Source organism: Aulonocara sp. 'chitande type north' Nkhata Bay, linkage group LG22, assembly GCF_057382095.1.
Source record: "Aulonocara sp. 'chitande type north' Nkhata Bay isolate Kocher_YH1m ecotype deep benthic linkage group LG22, A_spYH_male_GT1.1, whole genome shotgun sequence".
Classification (NCBI taxonomy): domain Eukaryota; kingdom Metazoa; phylum Chordata; class Actinopteri; order Cichliformes; family Cichlidae; genus Aulonocara; species Aulonocara sp. 'chitande type north' Nkhata Bay.
Window position 1 is genome coordinate 31,805,137 of NC_141364.1, and position 27,975 is coordinate 31,833,111.

Consider the following 27,975-nt stretch of genomic DNA (forward strand, 5'->3'; position numbering starts at 1 on the left):
GCTCACAGCTGGCTCCCGCCCTTGGCTCTCACAGCTGTTGGCGATCAGCTGATTATCCGTCTTCTATTTGAGGCTGGGTCACAGATCCTCTCATCGCGGGATGATTGCGCTACTGACGTTAGTCTACCTTTCCAGCTCCCGTGGTCTTACAGCTTTATGCCTTCATGATTTGTGAGTGATATCTCCCTTTCCCTGTTCCAGCTTATCTTCCCGGACCTGTGACCTCCCCGCGGTACGAACGTGTGTGAGGACGTGAGCGAGCGTGAGAGAGAGAGAGCCTTCCCCTAATCCCCTGGAACCCTGAATTTCCCGTCACTGTATATATTATTGCACGGGTGTGTAAATAAATTGTGTTTTGAGACATCAACCTGCTCTGCGCTTGAGTCCCTGCTTTCAGCCCGTGACAGAAAGATGTTGCAACAGTTTGAAAACATTCAACTTATAAATATAACTAAAAAATAATTAGCATTTAACATTAATGGTGCCTTTGCATAAATAAAGCTAAAAAAACCCAACAAATCTGGACTTCTTATCGTCCCGTATCGGCACTGATCCAGAGGTTTTGTCTAGTCTTAATAACCACAAGTCCAGAACACATTCCCTCAGGTCTCAGCACTAACCCGTGTACTACCAATAACTGAAAGCAAAAAAAAAAAAAAAAAAGAATGTATTGAGTGCTTTTTAAAAATTTAAACAGTAAAACCCCCAAAATCTGAGGGTAACATGAATATTTCTTCTCACCTAATACTTTTGTATTTGTTGAACACAGTCTGCCTGCAGAAAAGTCTTGACAAAATGGCGCGTTTGTGTACTTGTTAGTGTTGGGAAAAGTACGCATCGTTATTTTGAGGCATGCTAATTAGCCCTAGATGGTAAATCAGTATAGTTAATCCCTATAGGCAGAGACCTGGACTTTTACTGTACCCCTGTGTCTGAGAGTGTGTGTCGCTGACCAGAAACAAATCATAGCAGTGTTTTTTTTTGTTGAGGAATGCAAAGGGGAACTCTACCTGTTCTGATAAAAAAATTATGTTTTCACTGCAAACAGGAATGGTACAGATGGCAGCGTAGATGATGTCTCAGTAAACAGAAAACAGAGACGGATCGGTCGCCAGAGTGGAAACAAGCAGGTGGGCAGCGGATTTAATCACTTCCAGGACCATCTTTGTGTGTGTGTGTGTGTGTGTGTGTGTGCATCTTTCCGCATCTGTCAATTAAGCTCGAAAACCTGCAAGGTGAGCAAATGAGGAGAACCTGGGTAAAGGTGGTTTCCGTGGCAACTGCTGCACTTTAAAACACTTTCCCCACCCCCCGCCATACCCGTTTCACCTTTTTTTTTTTTTTGCCTGCGGTGATGGTTTCCACACTGCGCAGCCAAAAAAGATTTCCTGCTAAGTGGTAACAAAGAACTGCAGGGAAGAAACCTGATGCACGGCGCAGGAGCCGTGGAGATGACAGCAGTGACAAGCTATTCCTGTCAGCAAAGCCCCCTTCATGGATCTACGAGCCGGGCGGGAGAAAGAGAGAGGTGGAGGGGGAGAGGCAAAAAAAAAATGTTGCGCGTGACAGGCAGATCCATCAGCAGCCTCAATAACGGGCTCGTCAGCGATCGTGTTCAAGTCACAAACCGCCCCTCTCCCCCTCCTCTTCCCTGTTAAGCCGCATCCATTTATTGCAACAAATGATTATATGGTTACTTTAACTGCCGGGCTCTGAAGGCAAAAAAATAAATAAAAAATCAATGCAAACATGTTTGAGGTTCACCGCCAGTATAAATGCCCTCTTTGGCTCAGTGGGCACATTTTGAGAATATTTCTCGTGCTCTGCTCAGATGAAATGTAACATGTTATTTCCTCGACTCCTTGACCTGCGTGTCATTCGTCAGCTGGTTGCGTATGCAGGATGCATTCAGGCGTGCACGTGTGCGCGCAGATGGCGCTGCAGGCAATTAGAAAAAGGAGAGTGGAAAGGGAGCCATTAGTGAGCAATTACCTCTGATTGCTTCAACATTGTTTTGGTGGGCTGCAGCACACTGTGAAATAGCCAAATGTTGCATTGTGGGCCTTCTCTCCTGCTCTGGCTCTTCCACTGCCGCCGCTGCTGCTCTCAACCACACAGCTGCAGCCGGAGCAGCCGGCCAGACACCGAAAATGTCTGCTGTTGTCATTGTGCTTTTCCTCGGATCACTTTGTTGATCTCTGCCTTGGCTCTCTGCTCTGTCTCTGCTGTTGCTCTTGCTCAATATTTGCCTGATCCAATATTGCTGCCTCTCTTTTTCGCTTCCCAATGTGTCTACTTTTTCACTTAACTCCACTTCAGCGAGTCTATTTTCCCACCACTGCCTATTTCACTTCCTCGTTACGTCCCTGACACACAGCCTTTCTCATGAATCCTCCTTAATTTCTTTTCTTTTAAACCTTTTCCATTATTGCTTCTTTTTTAGTAACTCGTTTGTTTTGAATAAAGGCATTGTTAGAACTGAATACCTTGCCTTTTGGTCCTGTTTTGGTTGGCCCACGCATTTCTTAACTGCAGTTTGAAACACTGACATTAGCATTTTGGTTACTGCGAAGTTTATGGGTGTGACACATGTACATGCTAATAAGTGCTAAGTAACAGACTCCTAAGATAGTAGTATTTTGCTCACTAAAAAAGAAGTAAAACATTACTGGATGGTCTGAGCTACACATATAGCTTCATATTGTGTCCTGTGATTGCATAAAAATTCCAAAAGGCACAAACAACAGGGCCAGCTACATGTCTTGAATTAGCTGAGGGTTAGCGCTAGCAAACAGCTGTTGGTTACAGCTGCGCGTGTCGACCGTCTCCAAATGGAAGCTTTATAAATATTTTTACACACCATGCAGTTGTTTAAAAAAAATGATGGGCATTTTAACATAGCAACCTGTGGAATGTTACACACTTTTTCAAGTGGCTAATCCAGAAACTGCATTTGTGCGTTAGCTTCATGTTCAAATTAAGGGTTGCTACTTCAATCTATACACAATGTTTTATGATCAGTATATCTGAATGTTATGCAGCACTACCTGAGACAAATTAAATTTTTGGATGGATAATTTAGAAAACATTGTGTTTTCTGTTTATTTTTATTTTTTTGCTAAACTGTGCTGATGTTTTCAGGGACACGTGCCTGCACTCTCTGTATTTGAAAACTCAGAAAGATGACATTGAGAAACAGGTAAGCACATCTCAGAAGAACAATTTTTTTTCAGCAGAGTGATGCTAGTGTGTGTTGGGTGTATTGCTGCCTACATGAGACAGAAGCAATATTTTGACATTTTGGAAAGCACTGGCTAAGAATTTGCTAAAGTCTTTACTATCTTTATAACTGATGCACAGGTAAATGCTCTCACAGAAAGGTTTTGTTGTCATCAGCTACATTTGCACGCTGTCACAGAGCAGAAGGCTGTCAACACAGATCAGACCTTGTTAGAGCGCATTTGCAGACTGTCAAATGACAACAGATTGTACACAATCTATCACGGCCTACTGTCTAACATCTATAAACTGTTTTGGATTGATATTTGATCCTTTGCATGTAGAAATATTTTGCTGACCAAAAACAGAAACCTAGAATTGCAACTCACAGTTTAAGCCACATGGACAAAAGCATGATTGCTGCTGTGTTGCATCACCTCTTCTTTTAATAACATTATGCAGGTACTTGGAAAAGAGAAAACCAATTGGTGTAATTGGAAGGGAAGGGTTTTTTTCATTTTTCCCCAACGGTGGATTTCAGCTGTTACGATATTGTCTGTCTTAGAATGAACCAAATGCAGGAGACTGATTTATATGTTGCTTCAAAACTTGTAATTATCATTTAACTTTAATGGTGCCTTTGCAGGTGTGCAAGTGAAACCTCAGTCACACAGGCCTAGAGACTTCCGCTTGTTAGAGAAAAATGTGTTTCCCCGACCATTTGGCAGGTGGTTGCTACTTGTTGCTAGGTGAAATTGGTCACAAAGGGGGTACTGCACTAAAAACCTCCTTGTGATTGCTTTGTTTACTAGCTGATTGCTGCAGTTGCCCGTTGATTGGTTGGACAATGGTTATCTGCAGACACTTGATACCTAACCACTGAGCAGCAGAGATGGGCAGTACTGTAATCTGATTACTTTTTTCAGGTAATGAGTAAAGTAAGGGATTACTATTGCAAAAACGGTAATTAGATTACCGTTACTTTCCCTTAGGAACGCTGCGTTACTGCGTTACTAAAACCGTGATTTTTTTGCGAGAATGTCTCATGACAGTGACGTAAGCGAGTCCGACGTGTGTGACAACAGCTGTGTGCAGATCAACAATGGATCATATATCGATTGTGGGCGAGAGTATGAGCGTGCAGCGTTTAAAGCGTGGAAGTACTGACCTTACTTTAAGTTTGATTCCATAAAAAGTCACAAAAACATTAGTGTCCGTTGTGCGTGGGAAGAAAACTTCTTTTTACAGCGAAAAAAAACCCTAAACAAGCACTGAGTGCGCAACGACGTAATGGGAAATTCACAGAGAAACTTGCGGATTCTTCAACTGACCGTGGCACACCTGCACCAGGGTAAACCTCCGTCTACCGCAGTCCTGCTTTACAGGTGAAAATAGAGCAAAAGGACCGCTAGTCTTTGACTTTATTTATTTTCTGCTGTGTTTTACTAGCATCTATTTGAAAGACTGAGTGTAAACACACAAAAATAAATGTTGGAATGTGCAGAAAACAAGTTTAAATGTTAAAAAAAATTCTTCCAGTCGGAGAATGTTGCATATAATTAAATTTAAATTTTAAAGTTAAAAGATTAAAACTGATAAAACAAGTTTAAAAAAGAGACTTTTCCATTTGATTACATTTTATATGATGGATTATGCAGAAAAAGTAGAATTGGGTTGAAAGGTCTATCGCTTTATTCAGGTTGTAAATTGTGTTTTTAAAAAGTAACTAAGTAACTAAGTAATTAATTACTTTTGAAAATAAGTAATCAGTAAAGTAACGGGATTACTTTTTTGGGGAAGTAATCGGTAATTAGTTACTGATTACTTTTTTCAAGTAACTTGACCAACACTGCTGAGCAGTAGTTAAGCATGAAAAGGTGTGACTCAAATATATATGCAGGTGGCTGTGGCTATGAAGGTAGAGCAGCTTATCTATTAATCAGAATCTTGGTGTTATCATCAAGAGATAAAGGCCACTCATGATCTCACAATAATGTTATACATCATACAACCAAGACAAATGCACAACTTCTGGAAAACTGCCGCAATTTTTGTAATTTTCAGTTTGTGAAAAAAGAAACATCAAAGTTTAAGTGATATTATGAATATTGTCTTAGATTACAGAATTTAAACTGGAATTGGAGTGGCCAAACGAAATTATTGGATTAACAGTACCTAACCGTAACCTTAGTTTCAAGACTTCAAATGTATTTTGAACGTACACTCAAAAGCTGTTTCATGGACCAGTGTGGGGTTTTGTTACTTCCTCATAGTTCAGGTTGATACAGTATTTTAACAAGTGGGGCATTAAAAATGTTAAAGGCATTGAAAACGGTCTTTCTTAGGCTGCAATTATTTTTTTAAAATAAATCCACCAGAGAGACTGGAGGGACATTAGAAGTAACAGAACAAACAGTTTGGTACAGTTTGGAAAAAAAATGCAATCACCAGCTGGACATCCACAGAAGAAAAAAGGGGTGGAATAATCACAGGATCCTTTACAAACAAAACCAAAGTCTATAATCAGCCTCAAAAACAGAAAGGCCAGATTTGTAGTTGAATGACTTTAAATGTAATCTTTACAATAGTTAATTTTATTATTTGCAGAATGAGAAGCCACCCCTCTCAGAACATCTAGATATACCTCAGATGTATATGAATGAAAGATGTGCAAGGGCCATTAGAATCTTAATTACAAAAGCTGGTCAGGGTGTAAAAGATTGCTTTCATCACGACAGAGCTTGGATCAATAGTACTCTTGTGAAGTGAGGGGTTAGCCAGCAGACCTCAGTATGATAAACTGTAGAAATATATGAAATCACAGAAACTCTTATTGGAAAAAAAGATTAATATTGAAGGGGTGTAATTTAACTGGTTTTGTTATATTCAAAGGTGTTATTTTTAAAAGTTATTGATAGCCTGAGAACATTTCATTCTGGGTACATCCTTGAAATTTGCACTTAATGTTTAAATTTGAGTGTTATTTCAGCAGTAGTGTTATTTCAGGAAGTTTTAACGGTAGATCCCAGTGCATGTGTGTCAGGGACAAATCTTTTGACAGAGCAAGAGCTGAAGATGATGACAGGGAGGGGGGTCTCAGCACTTAGGGTAAATTTAGGATGCTTAACAAGAAGCTGCCTTCCTGCTTTCTCTTATTCTCTGCTTCTATTTCTGTCTTTTTTTCTCCCTCTTCTTTCTTCTTCTCTTTCACGCACTTCATATCTCCATCACACCAGGTCCCCTTCTGTCTCCTTCAGAGTCGGTTGCTTCTCAGCGGGGTGGGAGTAAAGTGTTGATTGGTACCATGCTGGCAAATGGCGGGAGATTGGAGGTAGCCCGCTGATGCGAGCTCATGTTGAGCCTACACCCCCTTTCGGCCTGGTCTGGCAGGAAAAAAAAAAGAGATGAAGCGATGGCAGGGGGCTGGCGGACCAAAATAAAAACAAAATGAAATAGCACTGAGTGAGAGAGGCACTTTCAGGGCTTCTTTACTGATGCTACAGCTACAAATAGGCATGACTTTACATGTCAGTGCTTTCCCAAGACTATAGGCTGTTATTTTGTTGCCAGTTGTTATTTTGTTACTTTTGACTAATGCACTGGATTGCATTTAGAGTTTTTTTTTTTTTTTACCTTAGTCTTGTATTTGGGGATGCTTCAGCAGTGATGAATTATGACCAGTGTTGGGTAAGTTACTTTAAATTAGTAACTTAGTTACATTACTAGTTACTTCTATCAAAAGTAACTCAGTTACTTCAAGTTACTTGTTACTTTCAGAGTAACTAGTTATTAGGGAAAGTAACTTTGGTTTTACTCAGAATTCTCTTGTTAATGTGTTGCTTCCGTAACTGGATACCCAGCAAGATTGCCAGTCTTCTAGCTTGCTTACTTGCCACAAGTGCACTGTGCCACCTACCAATAGAAAGGAAAAAATAATGTATTTCCACGAGAGAAATCCCACACCTGAATCTATCCTAGCCTGCTTTTTACATCCAACACAAAAACTGCAGTCGTGGTGCTTTCGATTGTACTCAGAACTCGGAAATTCTGCCTTCTGAATAGGAAGATGTAGGTAACACCAGACTGAAGATGAGCTGCATACGGAGCTGGACTGGGACAAAAAAATCGTCCTGGGCATTTTGACTAGAGACCGGCCCACCATTATAGGAAAAATCATAAAGCCTTTGAATGAAAATAAACACTGTTGTGACAGTGATGTACACTGTTTTGATGGTATATATGTATCAATCTATCAATTGTTTGTTGCAAGACTCAGATAATTATTTTTTTAAAAGTGAGACATTTTAAATTAGAATAAGAAAGTATTTCCTTGTGCCCCCCTTTCCCTTTTAATGCCCTACGTGGACCCCTGGCAACACTTTGCTAGACCCGCCCCTGCACAGTTACCAGCTGTCAGCTACTTAGAAAAGGATCCTGGTGTTATTTGTCTCTCAGAAACAGTTCATAACTTCCCTTCAACTCATTCATGTTAACTAAAAGTTAAACCTGTTTCTCCATCACAGCTCTGATGATTCAGTAAGGACATCTCCTGGTTTTATCTTAATGTTTCCCTCTCACCAGATAACCAAACCGATATCATGACCAGCAGGTTTACAGCTGTGGCTCCGGCAAACATCAGCTGATACTAGAGATTAATATTAAATAAATTCTAACAACAGCTGATCAAGCTTAAACGTGCTGCTGTTGTTTACCGTGACATCCGCTGGTTTCCTCTTTCTGGCGCAAAGTGGACGATAAAAAAACAAGAGAGAAAAGCCGATCAGCTGATCATTGATCAGTTTCATGATTGAAGTAGAAACAGGAGAGGGAGGGTGAGAGGATGAGAGAAGAAGAGGCAGCTGTGCAGCGTAAACACAGAATAACTCCAGCTTTGTGTCTTTTTCATTCTAGCTGAAGTCCGGGACAAACTGTGTTCCTTTTCACCTCAATACGAAACGCATGATATTTTCTCTGAATACGAGACGATTCCGTTTTTTACAGGATGGTTGGCAACTCTAATAATTAACCTTATGAACAAAATAAAGTTCAACATCAGTAACATAGCACCCACCCAGCTGTATGGAAACTCCGTCATGCTAGCTAGCACGCAGTACGAAAAAGTCAGCATAACGAAAATAAACTCCACCTAAACTTGGTTCATATCTGACCCAGATGGACTGCAGGTTATAACTTCTTACCTGAAGTTCAGTTCACCTGACACTCTCGGACCAGCGGCTGCTTCGGGTCTCTCCTCTTGCCTCCCTTTTCCTTCATCCACCTGCTGGCCTCCACCACTTGCTAATGTTATAAGATAAGATAAGATACGATAAGATAACCTTTATTAGTCCCACACGTGGGAAATTTGTTTTGTCACAGCAGGAAGTGGACAGTGCAAAAGTTATGAGGCAAAAATTAGAATACAATAAGAATAAATACAGTACACAACTGTACAGAATAGAATAAAATAAAATACTATATACAGTAGAATAAAATAAAATAAATATACAATAAGATAAAAATAGAATACAAATACAAATACTATATACAACTGAGTAAAAATACAACGATGACAGAAAGGATTATTGCACTTAGTATTATTGTATGGATGTGTGTGCTTGATCAGTTAAAGTCTTTATTATGGAGTCTGACAGCAGTGGGGAGGAAAGACCTGCGAAATCTCTCCGTCCCACACCGTGGGATATTGAATCTGTGGAAGCTCCGCGATAGCCACCACACGAAGTAACGAATAACAAGCCTATCGAAAATCCCAGTAACGAGTAACGCGTTCCCGGTTTTGGCATAATAACTAGTTACCGTGCTCGTTACCACAATAATAACGTAGTTACTGTAATGCGTTATTTAATAACGCGCTAGTCCCAACCAGTGTTGGTCAAGTTACTTGAAAAAAGTAATCAGTAACTAATTACTGATTACTTCCCCAAAAAAGTAATCCCGTTACTTTACTGATTACTTATTTTCAAAAGTAATTAATTACTTATTTACTTAGTTACTTTTTAAAAACACGATTTACAACCTGAATAGGTGGTAAAGCGATAGATCTTTCAGCTCAATTCTACTTTTTCTACATAATCCATCATACAAAATGTAATCAAATGGAAAAGTCTCTTTTTAAAACTTGTTTTATTAGTTTTAATCTTTTAACTTTATGCATCAAGCAAAAATGTAATTATATGCAACATTCACTGACTGGAAGAAATTTGTTTAATATTTAAAACTATTTTCTGCACATTCCAGCACATAAATATATTTTTTTTTGTGTTTACACTCAGTCTTTCAAATAGATGCAAATAAAACACAGCAGAAAATAAATAAAGTCAAAGACTAGCGGTCCTGTTGCTCTATTTTCACCTGTAAAGCAGGAGCAGGGTAGGCGGAGGTTTACCCTGGTGCAGGTGTGCCGCAGCGGTCAGTGGAAGGATATGGCAGTTTCTCTGTGAATTTCCCATTACGTGGTAGCGCACTCGGTGCTTGCTTGGAAGTTTAGGGGTTTTTTTTCGCTGTAAAAAGAAGTTTTCTTCCCATGCACAACGGACACTAATGTTTTTGTCACTTTTTATGGAATCAAACTTAAAGTAAGGTCAATACTTAAAAGCTGCACGCTCATACTCTCTCCAGTACTCGATATATGATCCACTGTTGATCTGCACACAGCTGTTGTCACAAACGTCGCACTTGCTTACGTCACTGTCATGAGACATTCTCGCAAAAAAATCACGGTTTTAGTAACGCAGTAACGCAGCGTTCCTACGGGAAAGTAACGGTAATCTAATTACTGTTTTTGCAATAGTAATACCTTACTTTACTCGTTACTCGAAAAAAGTAATCGGATTACAGTTACTGCCCATCTCTGGTCCCAACACTGATTATGACTGACTAGTTTGAGTCCCACAGTGCTTCAAAAACATGCAAAAACACATACACCAGAAAGCATCCAATGGGTGAACATCTTGTGGAGACATCTTTTTATCGGACCAACAGAGTTTGAGAGTTCAGACATGGTTAGAGAGTTGGTTTGGCCAGTAAGTAATCTTATCATTTGCAAACGTTTGCACATTTAAAACAGCTGAGTTAAAGAAGAATTAGCTGAGATTAGTAGCCAATGGTGTTTGAAAGAGGCATAAACAGCAACTGGTTATACCTAGTTTCTGAAGTCCTATTTTGAAGGCCAAAAATCAGGGGTTTCTGCTGTCGCCATCTTGGTTGGAAAATCCAAGATGTGACGAGGAATGGTGAGTCCTCTACAGAGTTGTGGTTGAGAAGTTGTTAGCCAATATTCAAACCACTCATAACCCTCAATTTTGAAACCGTGTGCTATTTTTGACCGTTTTCATAGTAATAATGATAATAATCAATCATTTCATTTCATAATCTGTTTCACGAGGCTTCACTGTAGAGTCACTGATTACCTGAGGTTCACGTTACATCCAATGATTAACTAGCTCATCTGAATTTTTAACATCACATTTATGAATACAAGTTAAATTAATTTATATAGCCCAGAGTCCCAAGTCAAATTTGTTTCAAATTTTATAACTGGCCATTGGTTCTAGATAATTTAAATGGCCTGTATTTATATAGCGCTTTACTAGTCCCTAAGGACCCCAAAGCGCTTTACATATCCAGTCATCCACCCATTCACGCACACATTCACACACTGGTGATGGCAGCTACATTGTAGCCACAGCCACCCTGGGGCACACTGACAGAGGCGAGGCTGCCGGACACTGGCGCCACCGGGCCCTCTGACCACCAGCAGTAGGCAACGGGTGAAGTGTCTTGCCCAAGGACACAACGACCGAGACTGTCCAAGCCGGGGCTCGAACCGGCAACCTTCCGATTACAAGGCGAACTCCCAACTCTTGAGCCACGATCGCCCAATTTACTGCAATAACAGGTAAGGAGGGAGGAAAGATGAAAGAACTAGAGCACAAGGGGGGATGAAAGAGAAGGTCAAACACAGACTGAAGGTGGGCAGATGACAGAAAGAGTTACATCATGGAAATCAGGAACTGAGATCTAGCAGCATTTACTGTATTTACTGCATAAAAGCAGTCTGTTTGTACATGTACATCGACTTGAGTGCCTCATTAAAACACCACAATGTAGAAACTAATGTGTTTCAGTTGGAAGTACACTGTCTAAAAGTCAGTCTACACAGTTGGAAAAATAGGACTGATGTTCTTCGCGAAACACACCAGAACTTTTAAAAATGTTACAAATTAATTCATCAAAATTTAACACACTCACATTTACTCCTCCCCACTTCCTTTAAGTAGATAAAGGAATTTATATTATGAATGTGGGACAGAAAAGGAAAAGAAAATTAGTGGATACCAATTCACCAAAGTGCGGGAAATATGCGTGATGCTCAAAAAATCCACGGGGAAGTAATCCCAGAAACCTCATTGCTCGTACAGCAATACTGATCAGAGGGACATATTGATTTTGTTCTTGATATGATTTATAAGAACTTTATTTAACATTTACTTCTGTTTTCGAGCTTTTTTTGAACAAACTCCATGCATCTGTTTCGGTATATCGTGCCAGAAATCACCTTCTCACGGGATTTTGCTTTGAATGAAGTTTCTAATCATAGTCTACATCCGGGGTGTTTTGCTCCAGGTGGATTGCAGAAGAAGTGCAAATCCTACCTCTCAGCAAGTTCTCTGTTTGATTCTTGACTTCTCATTTCGCCCGAGATGCCACATTAGCAGCAAAACCGGAGAGCTATGCGCTTTGAACCAACTAGGTGTGAAAAACCTTTAACCGACGAGTCTGTTTGTAAATGTGCCAGGTGGTGGTGGGAACGAGAACACAGCGCACGCCACCTCTGCCCCACGCCAGAGGCAGAAACATGAGGCTTCGCTAAATGTCAACCATGACTTTTTTCCTTCATTTTTTAAAAAACAAAACTGACTAGGCAGCGTATGTTGTGGGGGACGTTTTTCTTGTGAGGAAAAAAAAAATTCAGACTATAGGATGGAGGAGACAGCGCTAAGGAGGACAAGTAAGCTTGTTGAACTCATTGCCAGCTTCCCTCCCTTTTTCACTTTCTCCCCCGTGCTCGTTGAAGAAAGATTAGCTGGTGCGCTGTAAAGGTCACAATAGTGAAGTCCGTTTTGGCAATGTCAGCCATGGGATTGGATTGGCCGGCCTTCAAAGGGAGGGATTACCATAGAGCCACGAGCTGAAAGTAACCCAGCGCTGACGGGCCAGATCGCAGCCAAATGACAAATTACAGCTGGTCTGGTTAGGTCTGTGGGCCAAGAGAAATAGTGCGTGCGTGCGTGTCTTGGTGCTGCAGCAGACAGATGAAAGCTCCTAGAAGCTGGCTGAGCTCTCGCTCCATTATACAGACGAGTGCCTCTATTCTCTCCCTGTCTCCACACGCACACGCACACACTCCCAGAGTTGAAGTCCGCATGACTCCGCTGCCCTCTGTCTCCTCACGCCTCCAGGACAAAGACATCAACGCACACACACACTTCTAATCTCTCACACGCAAGCAGGCGTGCCCTTCAAAGCCAAAGGAACTGGAGCAGACGAGACAAAGATGGACACGGTGGCTGTAAAGACACGAGCGGGCGTGCGAGTGTCTCCTGTGGCTGCAAGGTAACCCAACCTGTCCCTGTTTATTCCTATTCATCGCACTCCTGTCAGCAACACAGCTTGACCTTGGCTTTGTATTATGTACCTCGCAGAGAAAGTCATTAGGAGCTTTGAAGATGAATGTACAGCATCATCGGCGAGGGACTTGTGCGGCTCCGCGAGGACACAAAGGTGAGCTGAGGTAGCTTCTGCTAATTGTCACAGCTAATTTACACTAATTGTATTTATTTGCCGGCTGCCTGACCGTGGCTCATTGACTGCTGGCTTTACGGTTCAGCAGCGTTGCGATCGGGTTCAGTTGTTGGTCAGAGCTGGCTTCCACTTCCAGGTCTTTGGGGTCTCCCTTGTCAGTGTCTATCTAAGGGACACCAGAGTGAGTAGCACTGTTAAAAAGTACTAAAAAGGGATCATACAGTTAGAAGCACTCACTACTGTTGCTTGACAGGACGGTCTATGTAATCGTTAGTTACTGTTACTGTCCTTTGCTCAATCCACAACCAGTCGCAGCAGATGGCCCCGCCCCTCCCTAAGCCTTTTCTGCAGGAGGTTTCTTCCTGTTAAAAGGGAGTTTTTCCTTCCCACTGTCGCCAACTGCTTGCTCACGGGGCTCGTCTGTGCTATTGCCGGGTCTTTATGCCTTAAAAAAGGCAATAAATAATTCAATTGTATTTTTCATTGTCCTAAATATACTAACAGGGTTCACTGTGGAGAAAATGGATAAATCGCAAAAAAATGCACTCATTGTTAGCTAAGAACAAAGTGCTTACATGCTTTTTTGCATGCAAAAAAAAAGAGATAATGGGCAAAAAAAAAGTGCGACAATTAGGAAGAATGGCAGTCAAGATGCTACACTTTGTCTTCTAAATGCACAAACTGTCTGGCTTAATTAGGATACGTAGGACAATCTCAAAGTAACACTCCCAGTAAAACACCCCCAACGGGAAAGCATACACGGTAATCCACAATAATACTCAAATTATCTCATTACAGTTCATTCATGTGGGATGTGCAGAATGCATTAGCTTACAAATAAAATGATTTGAACATTATTCTGGCTTTCCTGCTTCCCTGTAGGGAGTGTTTATTCTATAAAAATAAATTGTGCTTACACTTGTCAGCAGATATGCATGCTGAGTGGAGACTTACGCACGACTATGCAGAAAGGGAGAGGTCTGGATAAAGGTCTTGCTAAGCATGAGATTCGTGTCTGTTGCATGCAGTGCACATCAATCTACACACATTAGACAAAAGATAAACTAAAGAAAAATCTACCTGCCTCTGAGAAGTCTGAGCCTTGCAAAAAACACTGGATATTCTAATAGCCTAGGGTTCAAGCTGAAGGTTAAAGAGCAGTAACCCTAACCCTAACTCTAACTTTACAGGGTTAAAGACAAGTATCTATGTTAAAATCTTAATTATTTCAGTCCAGTCAGCCAGCTCCCTAATTAGTTCAGTGTTGATATGTGGTTCTAGGCTGTGAGCTTGTCACTCCTAACAAAGAGACACCAAGCTCAGCAAAACAGGGATGACAGGGAATGGTGGTGGTGGTGGGTGGTGGGCACACTAATGAACTTCAGTCAGAGAACTCAAGTTAGAAAACATTCATTATACCAGCAGAGTATAGTTAGAGTTTGCAATCTAGGCTCTGAGCTCATCATACTCTACAAAATATGTTCTTTATAAACTGGGGAGTGATTTGTCAAGGCGGATGCTGAGGAGCAGTGATGCAGGGTTGGTACGGACATGTCATAGGTTTGGGTGGGACGTCATGAAGCTCACATGGGCGAATTTGTAGGATGTGTTGTGTATAATATATGAGAATAAAGCAGTAGCCTATACGTAGGCAGATCGATCCAATTATAGCGCAATAGGATCAATACTTAGATTTGTTTCTAGCCACTTAAGTACAAAAATAGGTCAAAAATATACACTATGAAAATGTCTGAAGCTTTTTGTGTTGACTGTCACCTTGTTTTATTTACAGTGCTCCCTCACTATATTGCAGTTCACCTTTTGCGGCCTTGCTGTTTCGTGGATTTTTTTTGTGCAGTTTTGCATGCTTTTTTTCCCCCACAGCGCATTGTGTTCTGCATCCTGATTGGCTATAGACCATTGTCAATCAATCTTCTGTTGCGTCGAGCTTGTCAAATTTACTTAAATCTTCGATCGCTACCAGTGTGACTCTGAAGTGCTGTACTGGATGATGTAGAAGTCTCAAAAACTGTCTGAAATATTATTATATTACATTTGGCCTTGCCCTGTTTTTAGGAAAAAAAATGCTTCTGATGTGTTTCAGTTCATAAGAGGTGATTTTGTGGTTTTTCCTTGTGCAGTGCTTCAAGTGCACATCCACTTGTTTCTTTAAAGCCCTGCTCTGGTCACTTGTATATCCACGTTGGATTCTTTCCACTGTCTGAAAATGATAACCGTCTATCATGACTTTGATTTCTCGGGACAAGGATGAAGTTAAGTGCAAGTGATAGAGTGCATCAAGTAAGTTTGAACTCAGAGGCTGTTTTCATCCTCGGGTCTGATGCTGAGGAGGGATTCAAGCACTATAACCAGAGAATAAAGTGGAAAGTGGAACAATCTGGAATGGTATTCTGGCATTTTCATTTAATGAGCACTTTAATCTGATAGGCAGGTTAATGCATAACACTGAATGAGTGAACATGTCAGGTGCCGCAGCCTGGTGTTGCTTCCAGTGGGGGCATGGAGACACTTTCTCAGTAATAAGAAAATAATGATGTCCCGCGGTACGTTTACACCTTTAACACATCCCTTTCTCCTCATCCCTTCGGGGCGTTCATGGTGCAGATGTAAATAAAGTTGCAGTCCCACTAGCACTGCAGAAGGGGATTTAACATGACCAGAGTAAGTTTTTTGTTTTTATTTTTAAGTGGCATGTAATTTGAAATGCAGCTTGATAAATATCAAACACACAAGCTGTCTCTGCACAGTTTGTATATCCAGTTAATGTGAAATGTAAAGAAAACTCTTAATGTGTAATGAGAGATTAGGAAATGACTGCTACAAAAAGCTAAGTACGTTAGCCAAATGAAATTTTATAAAATGGAAACTTAAATCTGACATGTAGTGGGAGAGTTTTAAAATCAGATATTGGATCATTACCTGATGGAATCCAACGTTTTTGTGACTTAAACTCCGTCGTCTGAATCTACAGATAGCAGTGAATACTAGAGTAAAAGCACAGGTCAGCTGATCACAGCCTGTGCACAAAGAAAGATCTCTTGGAGCTCACAAAATACATTATTGTGTGACTCGAGTCTAAGACATTCTTTTCCCCAAGCTGCACTGCTGCACCCAATCTTAGGGTTTCCCCACCTCCTGAATCCTACTTTAACCCCTGACCGCAACCCTTTTGGATGTAGAGAGAAGCAACAAGCAGGCTTCTCCTTTTGCTCCTGACCTGAGCTCCACCTTTGTGATGAAACTGCTGTTTCATCACTGCGCTGCAGCCTGAGAATATCAGCGAGCCTCAGTGTGAAGGCTGGGTCAGTTTAAAGATGAAGTTGGTGTTTGCCAAAGCAGAACCTGAATGCATCTCACACATCAGCATATTCAACTTTTCTACTGATACTATATGTTTTGCACTCAGGAAAATATTAGCAGTGGAACAAGAAGACATCTACAGATATCGTGACCAGAATATCTGTATTTTCAATCACAAAAATAAAGTGGTAAATGTAAGAGAGTGGGATGGCGATGCAGTGGATTGCACTTTTGCAAGGTTTTGGATTTGAACATTCCAATTATGCATACAATTTCCCTTTTTGACAAAGTTTCTATTTAGGGCTGCTAATAGTTTCTTCCTGTTAGATGGGGAGTTTTTCCTTCCCACTGTCACCAAGTGCTTGCTCATAGGGGTCGTCTGATTGCTGGAGTTTTCTCTCTATTGGGGTCCTTTCCTTAGAGCATAGGTGTCGAACTCCAGGCCTCGAGTGCTGGTGTCCTGCAGGTTTTAGATGAATCCTTGATTCAACACAGCTGATTTAAATGGCTAAATGACTCAACATGTCTTGAAGTTCTCCAGAAGCCTCGTAATGAACTAATCATTTCATTCAGGTGTGTTGACCCACGGTGAGATCTAAAACCGAGCACTGGGATTGGGCACCCCTGCCTTAGAGAATAAAGCTCAAGGTGTTGTGATTTGGCGCTTTATAAATAAAATTGAATTGAATTGATGGAGCCCATGGACTGATGACCGGTGGTCAGTGTCAACTGGAATAGGCTTCAACCTCCCTGCAGCCCTCGACGGATGAGACGTTAAAAACATGAATGGATGGGTATAATCAACGAACAACACAACAATATTCAGGCCTGTTTTTTTGCTGTACAAATTGGACAGAGCAGAGGAAGAATGATGGATTATTGTAGGTTTTACCATAGCAGTCAAATCTAGCCTTGAGCTCAGTGCACCAGAGTTTGCATAAAGCAACGCTATAGTTTGCCTGCTTACTTTTTCTAAAGCTTGGCATTTGTCTGGGCAACGCTGCACACAACTTTCCACTCTTTCTGAGCGGATGTTATGTTTATAAATGAGACCTCAGGAGGCTGCTGGATGGGGCAGGTGGTTTAGTTTCTGCAGAGGCATACAGGTGGGATGCTGCGGGCCACAGGTTATAGTCACTCTAGTTATTGCTGGTTGCTTGGCACGGCAACTCGCTGGAGAGCAGCAAAGCCAACAGAAATCAGTGACTCACCCTTCCTATCTCCCTCACACTCTCTCACTTTTTTTCCCATTCCATTTCATCCACAAAGGGGGCAGAAGGCCCTCTCTCTGAGCACGGTGATGCACAGAGACATGTATGCCCAAGCATTTACATTTAGTTTCTTGCTTTTGAAGATATAGTTCTACCCCTGCCACTCATTCCAGGTGGAAAAAAAGTGAAAAGAAGTAAGTTTGGTTCCCTTCTCAGCCTCGCTCTTTGTGGATCTACATTAGCCTCTGGAGAGCAAACAGTCTGGAACAATCTCTCCCCACCAGACCTCTTTCAGTCTTTCTTTCTTTGTTATGTTTTCGCCATCCGCTCATCTTCCCCTCTTGTCCTCGCCCCGTAATCCTCCAAGATATACTTTGCTCCCATTACACGTGTGTTCCCAGTCAAAACCGATGAATTATAAATGAACGTCCATGAAGCAGAATGCCAGAGGTCTCCTGTTGCTGTTACACACAAAAATACTGCCCAGAGGAGTGGAGGCATTATGATACGGTCATTTAACAGATGCTTTTATCTTAAGTGAACAGTAATACATGCTGTATTTTTAGCTTAGACCTCAAGGGCTTTAGCTGATTGCTGGGATTTAAGAAGCAACATACAGTTTGCTCTGCTGATGGCCAAGTCGCTGCCTTCACACTGTATTGTCTGTCCATATGTAGGGCACACGAACTGAACCTTTGGGAAAGACGTCCCATTCCATGTTATCATCTGCCAGAAAGTAAAGAACTGAGCTTGTCCGAAGCCTCGGAAGAATCTAGCGTATTTGCATAAGGCTTGTGTGAAAGAGAACAGTAAACCTGTCGTTGCGGCTCCCTCATTGCTTAGCCTCCTTTTTCTTTGTGGAGCTTCACCTTCTTCTTCTCTTTCTGTTTCTTTTATTAAACTGAATCAGTTTTTCTTGTCAGAGTCCTCCCTCGCTCCATCACTTTTTAATAACCCTCCTCACTTTAATGAGTTCTGTTATGTACACAGGGGGCAGCGGCTAGGGGCCAATTTGTGATTTCACATCAGATCAGATCAGAGAAAGCTAAGGAAATAAAAGGGGGGGAAACACACACACACATACATCTTCCTGTGTGTCTCTTCTTCTTCTTCTTTTTGTGCCCACAAGAGAGAACCTTGCATCTCATCTGGGCAGCCTGGGGAATTGCAGCACTCCCCGAGCCGCCATTTTGGAAGCATCCTGTGGAACAGCGAGTCACCGGAGAGAACTCCTTAGGGGGCGAAGGGGAGAGAGCAGCAGGAAGGGAGAGGGAAAAAAAGGCGAATGCTGGTGTGTACCCGCATGAGGTTAGTTAACTTTTTACATCTGGAAAAGCCTAATGAAGCTCTCCTGTTTGCTCTCGCCGGGTTCTGTAACTGGAGGAGTTGCAGAGAGGTGAGGGATTTAGTAATGGAATGCAAGCTGCAGAAATCCTCAACTTTCACATCGGGGCTTTGTTTATCTCTACTAGGCGAGGGAGCAGCAGCCGACAAAGCAGCTCCACCACACACGACTCAGACAGTGTCATAACCTCGCCCATTTTAGCTTGCCTGAGAGGTACTGCGTTGCCGAGCTGAGCTGGGTTTTATATGAGACCAAAGACTGTTGCAGAATCCCAAAAACGAGGATGATGATACGCTTCCTTGAGCTATTTTTCATGAGCTCTTTGTTTCCTTTAGCATTTATAATATGTGGTTGATGAAATAAACATGATATTTTCAAAAGAAAAATGCAGTAAGCTATATACACATATATATACAGTCCCCTCTCACCCTGCGGGCGGTCTCTCTTTCAAGCTTGGGTCCTCCACCAGTGGCTGGGGAGCTTAAGGATCCTGCACAGTACCTTAGCTCAGTGGTTCCCAAATTTTTTTCGCTGGGCCCCCCTTTGTTTTACAGGAAAAATGTTCACGCCCCCCTCACGCACGCGCACACGCACGCACTAACACATCCTCCAACCACACACACCCATATTTTGCTCAATTGTGGTTTATTTCACACCTCAAACATTTAGTAAACAATTAAGCAAATATAGGTAGTAAGAAAATAAACTACTAACTCTTTTACGCTACATCCGCACCTACACAGGTATTTTTGAAAACGCAGCTGTGTCATCCACACGTAAACAGCGTTTCGAATCACCGAAAATGGAGATTTTTTTAAAACTCCTTTTTTGCTTTTACGTGTGGACGAGGAATACAGAGTTCGTCACGCAACGTCAAAGGTATGTGCCTTTTTTCACGTCACGCTGTGCGCCACGTTATTGTTTACATGAGATGAATTGCAGAATGGCAGATAGTCAGATTAACAGTATTTTGTGTCTATCTTCAGGTTTTACACACTTACATATAAACACGCAGTTACTGTCCCTCTATTTAGAAAGGCAGAGGCGTCACGGTGTCATTATTTTACATGTAGTTGTTTTTTTCTTGTGTAATAATATTCAACATTGCTATCAATACATTTTTCAAAAACTGCCTCTCTGTGCAAAATGGGTTTAAAAACATAAACAACTGTGGGATACTGTTTGTCTGTGATTTGGACGGGGGAACAAATCGTGGCAGGATCAGCCTGATGTTATTTGTATCCCGCTGTAACTTTACTGTATAAAGAGCTAACATCTCCAAAATGTCAGGAGTAGTTAGTCATTACAACAAGTGTTTGTGAACTAAAAATCAAGAATGTGTGATACTGTTTGTCCGTGATTTGAAGAGCCCAGCGCTGCTCCTGACGAAGGAAATACCAATTCTGCAGGGGAGACCTACCTTGGCACTTGTGCAGGTGAAACCAAAGGGAAGATATGCTTCACCATATTTTCTAGTCTTTGGCTTAGAATGAAGTTGGTTTGGAAACATATTCAGCTATGCTTCATCTCCTGCTTTGCGTTTGTGCGGGCGCCCCGTGCTAGCAGTGTCCAAGCGTCATTTATTTATTTTTTTTCCCTTTTCATACCGCGCCCCACTTGCAATGGCTCTGCCCCCCACTAGGGGGCGGGCCCCACACTTTGGGAAGGTCTGCCTTAGCTGTTCCTAGCACTGCCCTCTTCTGGACAGAGATCTCAAGTGTTGTTCCTGGGATCTGCTGGAGCCACTTGCCAAGTTTGGGAGTCACTGCACCGAGGGCTCCAAGCTGGGTACAGCTGGATAGCATAATGGTAAGCCCACATCCATTTGGAACAGGAGTCATAGGTTTGACTCCCGGGGTGTCTGTATCCAGTACGGGTCTTAGGCTAGACACCTGATGCCAACCAACCTGACTCAGCTGGATTGAAGACACTTGCAGGAGAACCTGCAAATTCCACACTTCTCAAAATATTTTGACTTTGATAAACAGACAAAACATTTAAAAAAAGATTTCCTGACAACATAGATGGAGCTCAGAGTTTGCAAACCTGAGTATGTTACCCTTGAAATACTTAAAAATAAAGTGGAAGCAAAGTGTGCTATAAGTACTCTGAGTGCTATACTCACTCACTGTTCAGGGACTGTCTTCATAGTTGCTGTGAGTCTAAAAACAAGACACAAATAAAGGCTATTTGTCTTCTTTGGCTCTTGTAATGCCAAAAGAAATCCAGTTAGTAACATATAAACACAAACAAAATTCTCCTCCATGCTGTATCCCCTGGAACAGTCTGTTATCCATGCCGGGATCCAGTGCCAGGTGAGTGGAGTCGTGGGTCAAGTCTGGACCACTGAGGGCCCTCGGCTGTGCTAGTAGGGCAGAGCTCTCCATCTGTTCCCACTCACTTTACCACGACTTCATCACAATCACACAGAGGTAGAGAACAGAAGATTGAATGAACCAATGCAATGCCAATATTTTATTCTGGAGGATACCCTCCTTTGGACAATCACTTTAAAATGATATATAAACACACCTTATTTTCACCAGAAGCACCATCACATACAGGCAAAAGAGCAATAAGTACACTGCTATAACATCCTTCAAATTCTTGGAATTTGGCCTCCAGCTTCTTCCTGTATGCATCTGTACACCATCTCAATCATGCATTCAGTTCATGGTGTATCCTCTTCTTTTCATTCAGTACTGCTTTCAGGTAACTGGTGATCCAGGGTTTGTTGTTAGAAAAACTGCTGGAGTGTTGCCAAGTCTAGGATAGATTAAAAATCTTATAATTCTGCACTGGTTTTGCATGTGTGACAGCAAAAATTGGGATAGGAGAATTATTTTCTCTCATCATTAAGGTAATCTTTTAACTAACTTTGGCTTAACGTTTCTACAAACAGGAAAACTTTAATGAATTCACAAATTTGCCAGCTACCCATGGTGTCACTTGCTGGAGCCATTTTAAGCCATTTTTGAGCAGGAAAAAACAAACAAATCTGTATGGAAAGCACATTTGAGGCTTATGATGAAGCTGCCACAGGGTGGCTATAGCTCAGGAGTTACAGCAGGTCATCTACTAATCGGAGGGATGGTGGTTTTATGTGTGGATGCCTAAGTGTCCTCGGGTAAGATACTGATCTCCAAAATGCAATTATTAAAATTATATAACTAAAAAAAAGTTTACTTTAAATTTTAGTTTACTAAAATTAGTTTAATTTATTACCAGTGCAACAAAATAATTGAGAAATGGATGAAAAATGTATTGGTATGTGTAGGCCTAGTTGAAAACAGAGTCGCTATAAAGCTATGCCGGCCAGTGCTGATACTGAGGGAGAAGTTGGCTACGCTACGTGTCCAACAGACAATGCCGACAGTGGATTCTGGTGTTCCTAAAAGGCAATCAGTGTTACTCATTATTGAATGAACGCAAACAAATACAAACTGCCAAAAGAGCAGTTAGCTAACAGTAACTGCAAAGTATGAGAGCAACAAACTCACACATAACTGACAAATGAACAACAGAAAGACTGTGGTTTAGTCGTGACCTCTGTAGCTGCTGTCATATCAGAGGAGGGAGTAAATGCCCCTAAAGTCTCACTTAGCAGCGGTCATGTCAGCTGACGAGACAGATGGCCTAGTCCAAAATATTCTAGTAATGCCCCTGAGAAGATAACACTTTAGATTATTAATATTTTTACATAAAAGCTGGGATGATATTACAAAACTAGGATCGAGGTCTCTTCAAGGCCTATTTATTAATGAAACAGCAATGCAGCTGTAGCAAAATACAGATTTGATTAAATCAATCAAATACGTCCAGAATGTTCCAGTATTATTGGGAAAAGTACAATGTAAAATAGCAAAAAGCAAATAATTTGCATTAAATTACAGAATTGCCACTTATACCTTTATCTTTTGCATCCAAGGACACAGACATTGTAAAATTTTAAAAGTGATTTTGAGCAATATTTTTCCAGGCCTACTTTAGATTTTTCAAAGATTTTTGGGGGTTTGTTGAGCCTGATCTATGGATGAGTCAAGCATAAAAAAGACACCTAACTCAAAGGATGAACCAGTGTTTTATATACAAATAACAGACAATTTAGCAAACAACCAGTTTTAAAATGTGTCTTTAGGCACTTATGAACGGAGAAAAGTACCAGATTTTGATCCATCATTGAGTGTCATCTCAAAAGCATCTAATTAGCAACAACTACATTTTTCACCATGACAATGATCCTAAACACACTGCCGATGCAGTGAAAGCAAACCTGAATCGAAAAACACAATATGGAACACTATCGGTCATGGACCAGAGTATTATTATTCCCAATACATAGCATACAGACTATTTGTCATGCCTCTAGGCGTTGCATAGTAGTGCAAAAGGTACTCTTCCACATCCTAATAAGCCACTCGCAGCAGTAGGACACTCTTAGAGCAGAGGCTCCAGCTGTCCATTCCAGCCCTAATTCTAACCTTAACCATAACCTTAACCCTATGACGTAGTGTTTTCCAAAGTGATTCAGGATCCAAAAGTGAAGAGATTTAACATACATAATGCTTTGTTAGGTTGATTTTCATGTCACACATGAAAACACATTTATAGATTCATTCCAACCCGCTCTCATGCCTCCGAATGTGTAACATACCGATGGTTTGCCACAGTCGTCAGTATGTTACGCGTTGGGATGAGAACGTGTTGCATGGATTGGCCTCCCCAGAGCCAGAACTCAAGACTATTGAAGCAGTGTGGGATTATCTTGACAAGAACAGAACAAAAGGCAGAAACATCCAAAGAAGAACTTTGAATGTCTTTCAAGAAGCCTGGAGAACTATTCCTGAAGACTGCTTAAAGGAATAGGACCTTAGAGAGCTCGGGCTTGTATAGAAGAATTATTATTGATCATTATAATTGTACAAACTCTTTTTTTGGCCATATATGTGTATATATATATATATATAAATATATATATAAATATATATATATATATATATATATATATATATATATATATATATATATATATATATATATATATGAGAGAGAGAGAGAGAGAGAGAGAGAGAGAGAGAGAGAGCGAGAGACTGTATTTCAATCTGTGTTTGTATGAGTTATGTATGTTTTATTAAACCACTGCATCCATTTCTCATTTTCAGACTTTGCCACAGTACTCTATGGTTGAGTCAGTTTAAACCAGTCATGTTATGTCACAATAAATGAATCAGAAGACATTATGTTGCAACCTTTTTCAGGAAAAAGTCAGATTCATCCAGTCAGGTTCAACAAACACAACCTTATCCTGTGTTCTTTTTCCATCTTAAATTTTCTTTTCTTTTAGCCATCAATCCTATATTTGTTTACTGGGTTCAAACAAATAAGTTGGACATGGAAATTTATTGGAGCTGCCAACACTGGCAAGCAACAACTGCATCATTTTTATGCCTGGAGATGAATCTAAATATAGAATTATTCTCTTAAATTAGACTAAAATACCAGTTCTTCCCACTTTGGGTGATACAGTTACATAAAGTTTCTATCTCAGGAAAAGTTTTATAGTAGCAGCATACAGAGTGGGTTTGTGGTGTAAGATCCAAATTGCAATAGCAGAATGGGTGATTAATTGTCTTTTGTCGCAGTAGCTCCATTGCAAATGCAACAAAAGCAAAAGCAAAGGTATGCAGACATGAGCTAAACAAGCAGAAATTAATGCACTGAAGAGCTGCGCCAAAGATTCTGTCCAAAAAGCAGAGAGCTGCAGAAATACTGTGGACAATCAATGCGGTGTAATAACTACCAGCAAAAGTGAGTTGATTTAAGCACTTCGGCTTCTCAGAGGTACTTTGTCACTAGATTTACCGATTTAGCTATTTTATGGCTTTTGTACTTTGGGTAGACAATTTATGCTACTACTAACCAGAGTCTTTAAGGAGCCATAGAGCTCATAAGCAGTCTGTGTCTTGTCAAAGACTCTTGAGTGAGGCTGTTGTTTGCTGTCACATTAGGTCTGAACTTGTGCAGTCTGATTAAAGCACAATGTCAGTTGGCTACTTCTTAAGTTATGAGAGACTTGAGCTTTGGTTTCTGCCCTTCATGTGTGCAACATGAGGGATTGTTATCTCACTCTGAATGAAAAAAAAAGAATATTACATTTAAATAAAGATTCTCAAAATTAATACAAGGATCTACATTTCATGGAAGGGGAGTAAACATACTAAATGTATGCTTAGTATCTGTACTTCCACTCACTGGTCCCTTCTGTCTGAAGCAAAATCTGTGTCAAACTAGCCAGCAGAGACAGAGCTATACAACGCCTAAGAATGAAATAACCAGCAGCAGATTATAATAAATTCCTTCATTTATCATTCTTTCCCAGGGCTCAGTTGAAAAGAGTTTTAAAACCTTAACATCTTAGTGTGGCGCCTTTGGCAATGTAAGCACTTTATCTATGGCTAAAGGTAAACAGGGAGATTTGCTAAATCTCTTTTGATCTAAAATTCCATCAACCAAATTGTTTCATTTCTTTTTCTTTTTTTTCGGCCCAGATTAATAATGATTAAGTAATACTTTGTTGATCCCGGGGGAAATTCCCTTTCCTCTCACCTCTTGGAGATTAGAGGTCAGGGGCTGTAATGGAAGATCATCCCTGGGGCGCACAGGGATTCTTTGAATTGAGGAGTAAAATTATGTGGTTTGGAAACATTTTCCAGCTCAAGGGTGTTCTCCGGTGTTATTACAGGAAGCAAAAAGGATTAGATTTTCCCACAATTTACTCACATGATATATATTTTTCGCTTGACATGAAAATAGTACAGTTGTCACCACGTGTCGAGCTCTTAAATTTTGTCATGTTATATTAATTACAAGAGATCCACTCACTTTAATGTGGAATGGTGGAAACAACAAAACACGTTCAAATCCGAAGACGCTTCCAACAACTTTCTGTTTATCTCGTGCATAAGTTTAATTGTTATACTCTGATATTACCTGAACTATTTTTCCTGCAGTTTTCTGCTTCCCCCCCTTTTTTATATGGGCTTGACTGAACCCCAAAATATGTCGAAACAACGAACACGTAATTTTATATTCGTCACAAGCTGTTCGAGTTCTGTGGCCGGCTTTGGTGTTTGAGCTTTCCTCCATGATGCTTGCATGTCACAAACTAAAAAGAGCAAAGTCACGTGACCACAAACTGGCTAGTTTCTTTTAAAGAGGACAGTGCACACTGGGGTAACACGAAAATAACCAAAATGGGCATGATTATGTCAATTAGAGAGTCTGAATGTCAGTTTTGATTCATTTTTGATTAATTGCTCAGTCCTAATGGGGACATTGTGGTCATAAAGGGATGGACATGCTCAGCAACAATACTTGTGTAAGCTTTAGCATTTAAATGATGTTCAGCTGGTGCTAATGGGCTCAAAGAGTGCCAAGAAAATAACTCCCACACCAATTACTCCTCCAACAGCAGCCTGAGCTGTTGATAGAAGGATGGATCCATGCTTTCATGCTATTTACGTCAGATTCTTATCCCACCATCCACATGTTGAGGTGAAAATCAGGACTCATCAAACCAGGAAATGTTTCTTTAAATTTGTTATTTCCCACAGCCCCACCAGGTTTACCGCATTTCAGTATTGGCTTCAGTTTCCCACCTGAAGACTGCACTGTTTAAAATTATTAATGTTATTATTATTTTATTTCCATGCTTTCTATATGGATCTGTGCCTCCTCTGCTCTTGACTTAAATTATTATGGGTTCATTTATTCTACCATGTTAGTCATTTATGAGTTCTGGGTGTGCACATCGTGCTCTGTTTTTTCTTTTTGTGGGTCATATTTTTATAAATATTGTAGCTCTCTTCTCTCAGTTAGCAGTGATCCTTCCAAGATGACCGAGTATTTACAGTGGTGACAGATTGCTCACTGGCCAAGCTCTCTCCTGAACTAAGGTGCTAAGTGAGGCACTGAGGGACCCAGCACGAATGTCTAACAGCCTGGTGTAAAACTGACCGAACCGAGAGGAATGGAGGAGTGATGGAAAGAGAATCTGCTCTGACCTAATGGTATCATCTGTTGTGAAAGAGAGTGTGGTGCAGTCCAGGGCTGCTTTGGCCTGGTTGCATTTATCTGATTTGGACTCTGCAGGGATTCCAGACTGTCTGATATCTAAGGGATCTGTGACATTCTTTTTGCGGTAGTAGTTTACATTCATTATTTGGCAGCTTGGCCAAGCTGTCGAGGTTTCTTGTCTCCAAATCGAAGCTTGAAAAACGTTTTTAATGGCTATGATTACAGAGTGTGGAAACCATGTAGTGGGCAAACACATGCCTCTAGGATCTACAAGAATGCAGCTTTTCATTCCATAGGCCGGAATTATCTGATTAATTCTCCTTCTCTGTCTAGGACAGCTGCTGAAATCACTGAGTGGAAAAAAAAGAACAACAAAATCTGTGGACCATCCATGATCCCAGTTATTAGACAATGGAGTGACTCTGGGATCAGAGGAGGAGATGTGATGCTCTGGCTGGAGCTCCACAGGCCACAGAGATGACACATGGATAAACACCATGCCAGGGACATGATGACATGATGGGGCCTTAATGATAGTTCTTAGCACCTCATTCTCATCAGGGCTGTCAAGTCACAAAGGTTGACTTTGACTCCCTGTTGGAGCTCAGTCTGGGGGGAGTTATTTTTTTCTCCTTATCTTTCCTCGTGTGGTGCATTTTTCCATTGTTGTACCTCTCTGACCTGTCTTCCCCATGTGATGTTTTTGTGTAATGTATGTATAGTCAGAGGGTAAGATGGCGCCGCCATTGCGTGCAATAGGTCGGCAGCCTAATGAAATTTCCCCTTGTGGGACTAATACAGGTATATCAAATCAAATCAATTCAAAATCAAAAGTTCATTTTTTGTTTTTCCATAATGCTTCTTCTTCTACAATAATTATAGGATTTGGAGGTGGTAGTTGTTGTGTTAGTTTTTTTTTGCAGCTTTTGTTTATTAAATTATAATATATGAAATTCTAATGTATAGTGTACCTTTGCGATC

At 40.9% G+C, this 27,975-nt stretch overlaps 1 protein-coding gene across 2 annotated transcripts; it reads left to right on the plus strand.

The window, feature by feature from the left end:
- The first annotated feature begins 1,349 nt into the window (after positions 1-1,349).
- Positions 1,350-27,975, plus strand: LOC147304480 (uncharacterized). Of its 2 annotated transcripts, XM_086281141.1 has the most exons (5): positions 1,350-3,199; positions 12,699-12,852; positions 12,942-13,020; positions 18,703-18,881; positions 19,046-19,273. In XM_086281141.1, exons 1-5 carry the CDS (start codon positions 3,183-3,185, stop codon positions 19,271-19,273), a joined length of 657 nt encoding a protein of 218 aa, XP_086137267.1. In that variant the 5' UTR covers positions 1,350-3,182. The 2 variants fall into 2 exon arrangements, 1 of the variants encoding a protein (XP_086137267.1); XR_015127001.1 differs by lacking the exons at positions 1,350-3,199; positions 18,703-18,881; positions 19,046-19,273 and adding an exon at positions 27,328-27,975 and having other exon boundaries at positions 11,042-12,852.

Coding starts and splice junctions, on each gene's coding strand:
- LOC147304480 (XM_086281141.1), top strand. Junction 12,853..12,941: donor GTGTCTCCTGTGGCTGCAAG/GTAACCCAACCT, acceptor TGTACCTCGCAG/AGAAAGTCATTAGGAGCTTT. Junction 13,021..18,702: donor GGCTCCGCGAGGACACAAAG/GTGAGCTGAGGT, acceptor TGTGCCCACAAG/AGAGAACCTTGCATCTCATC.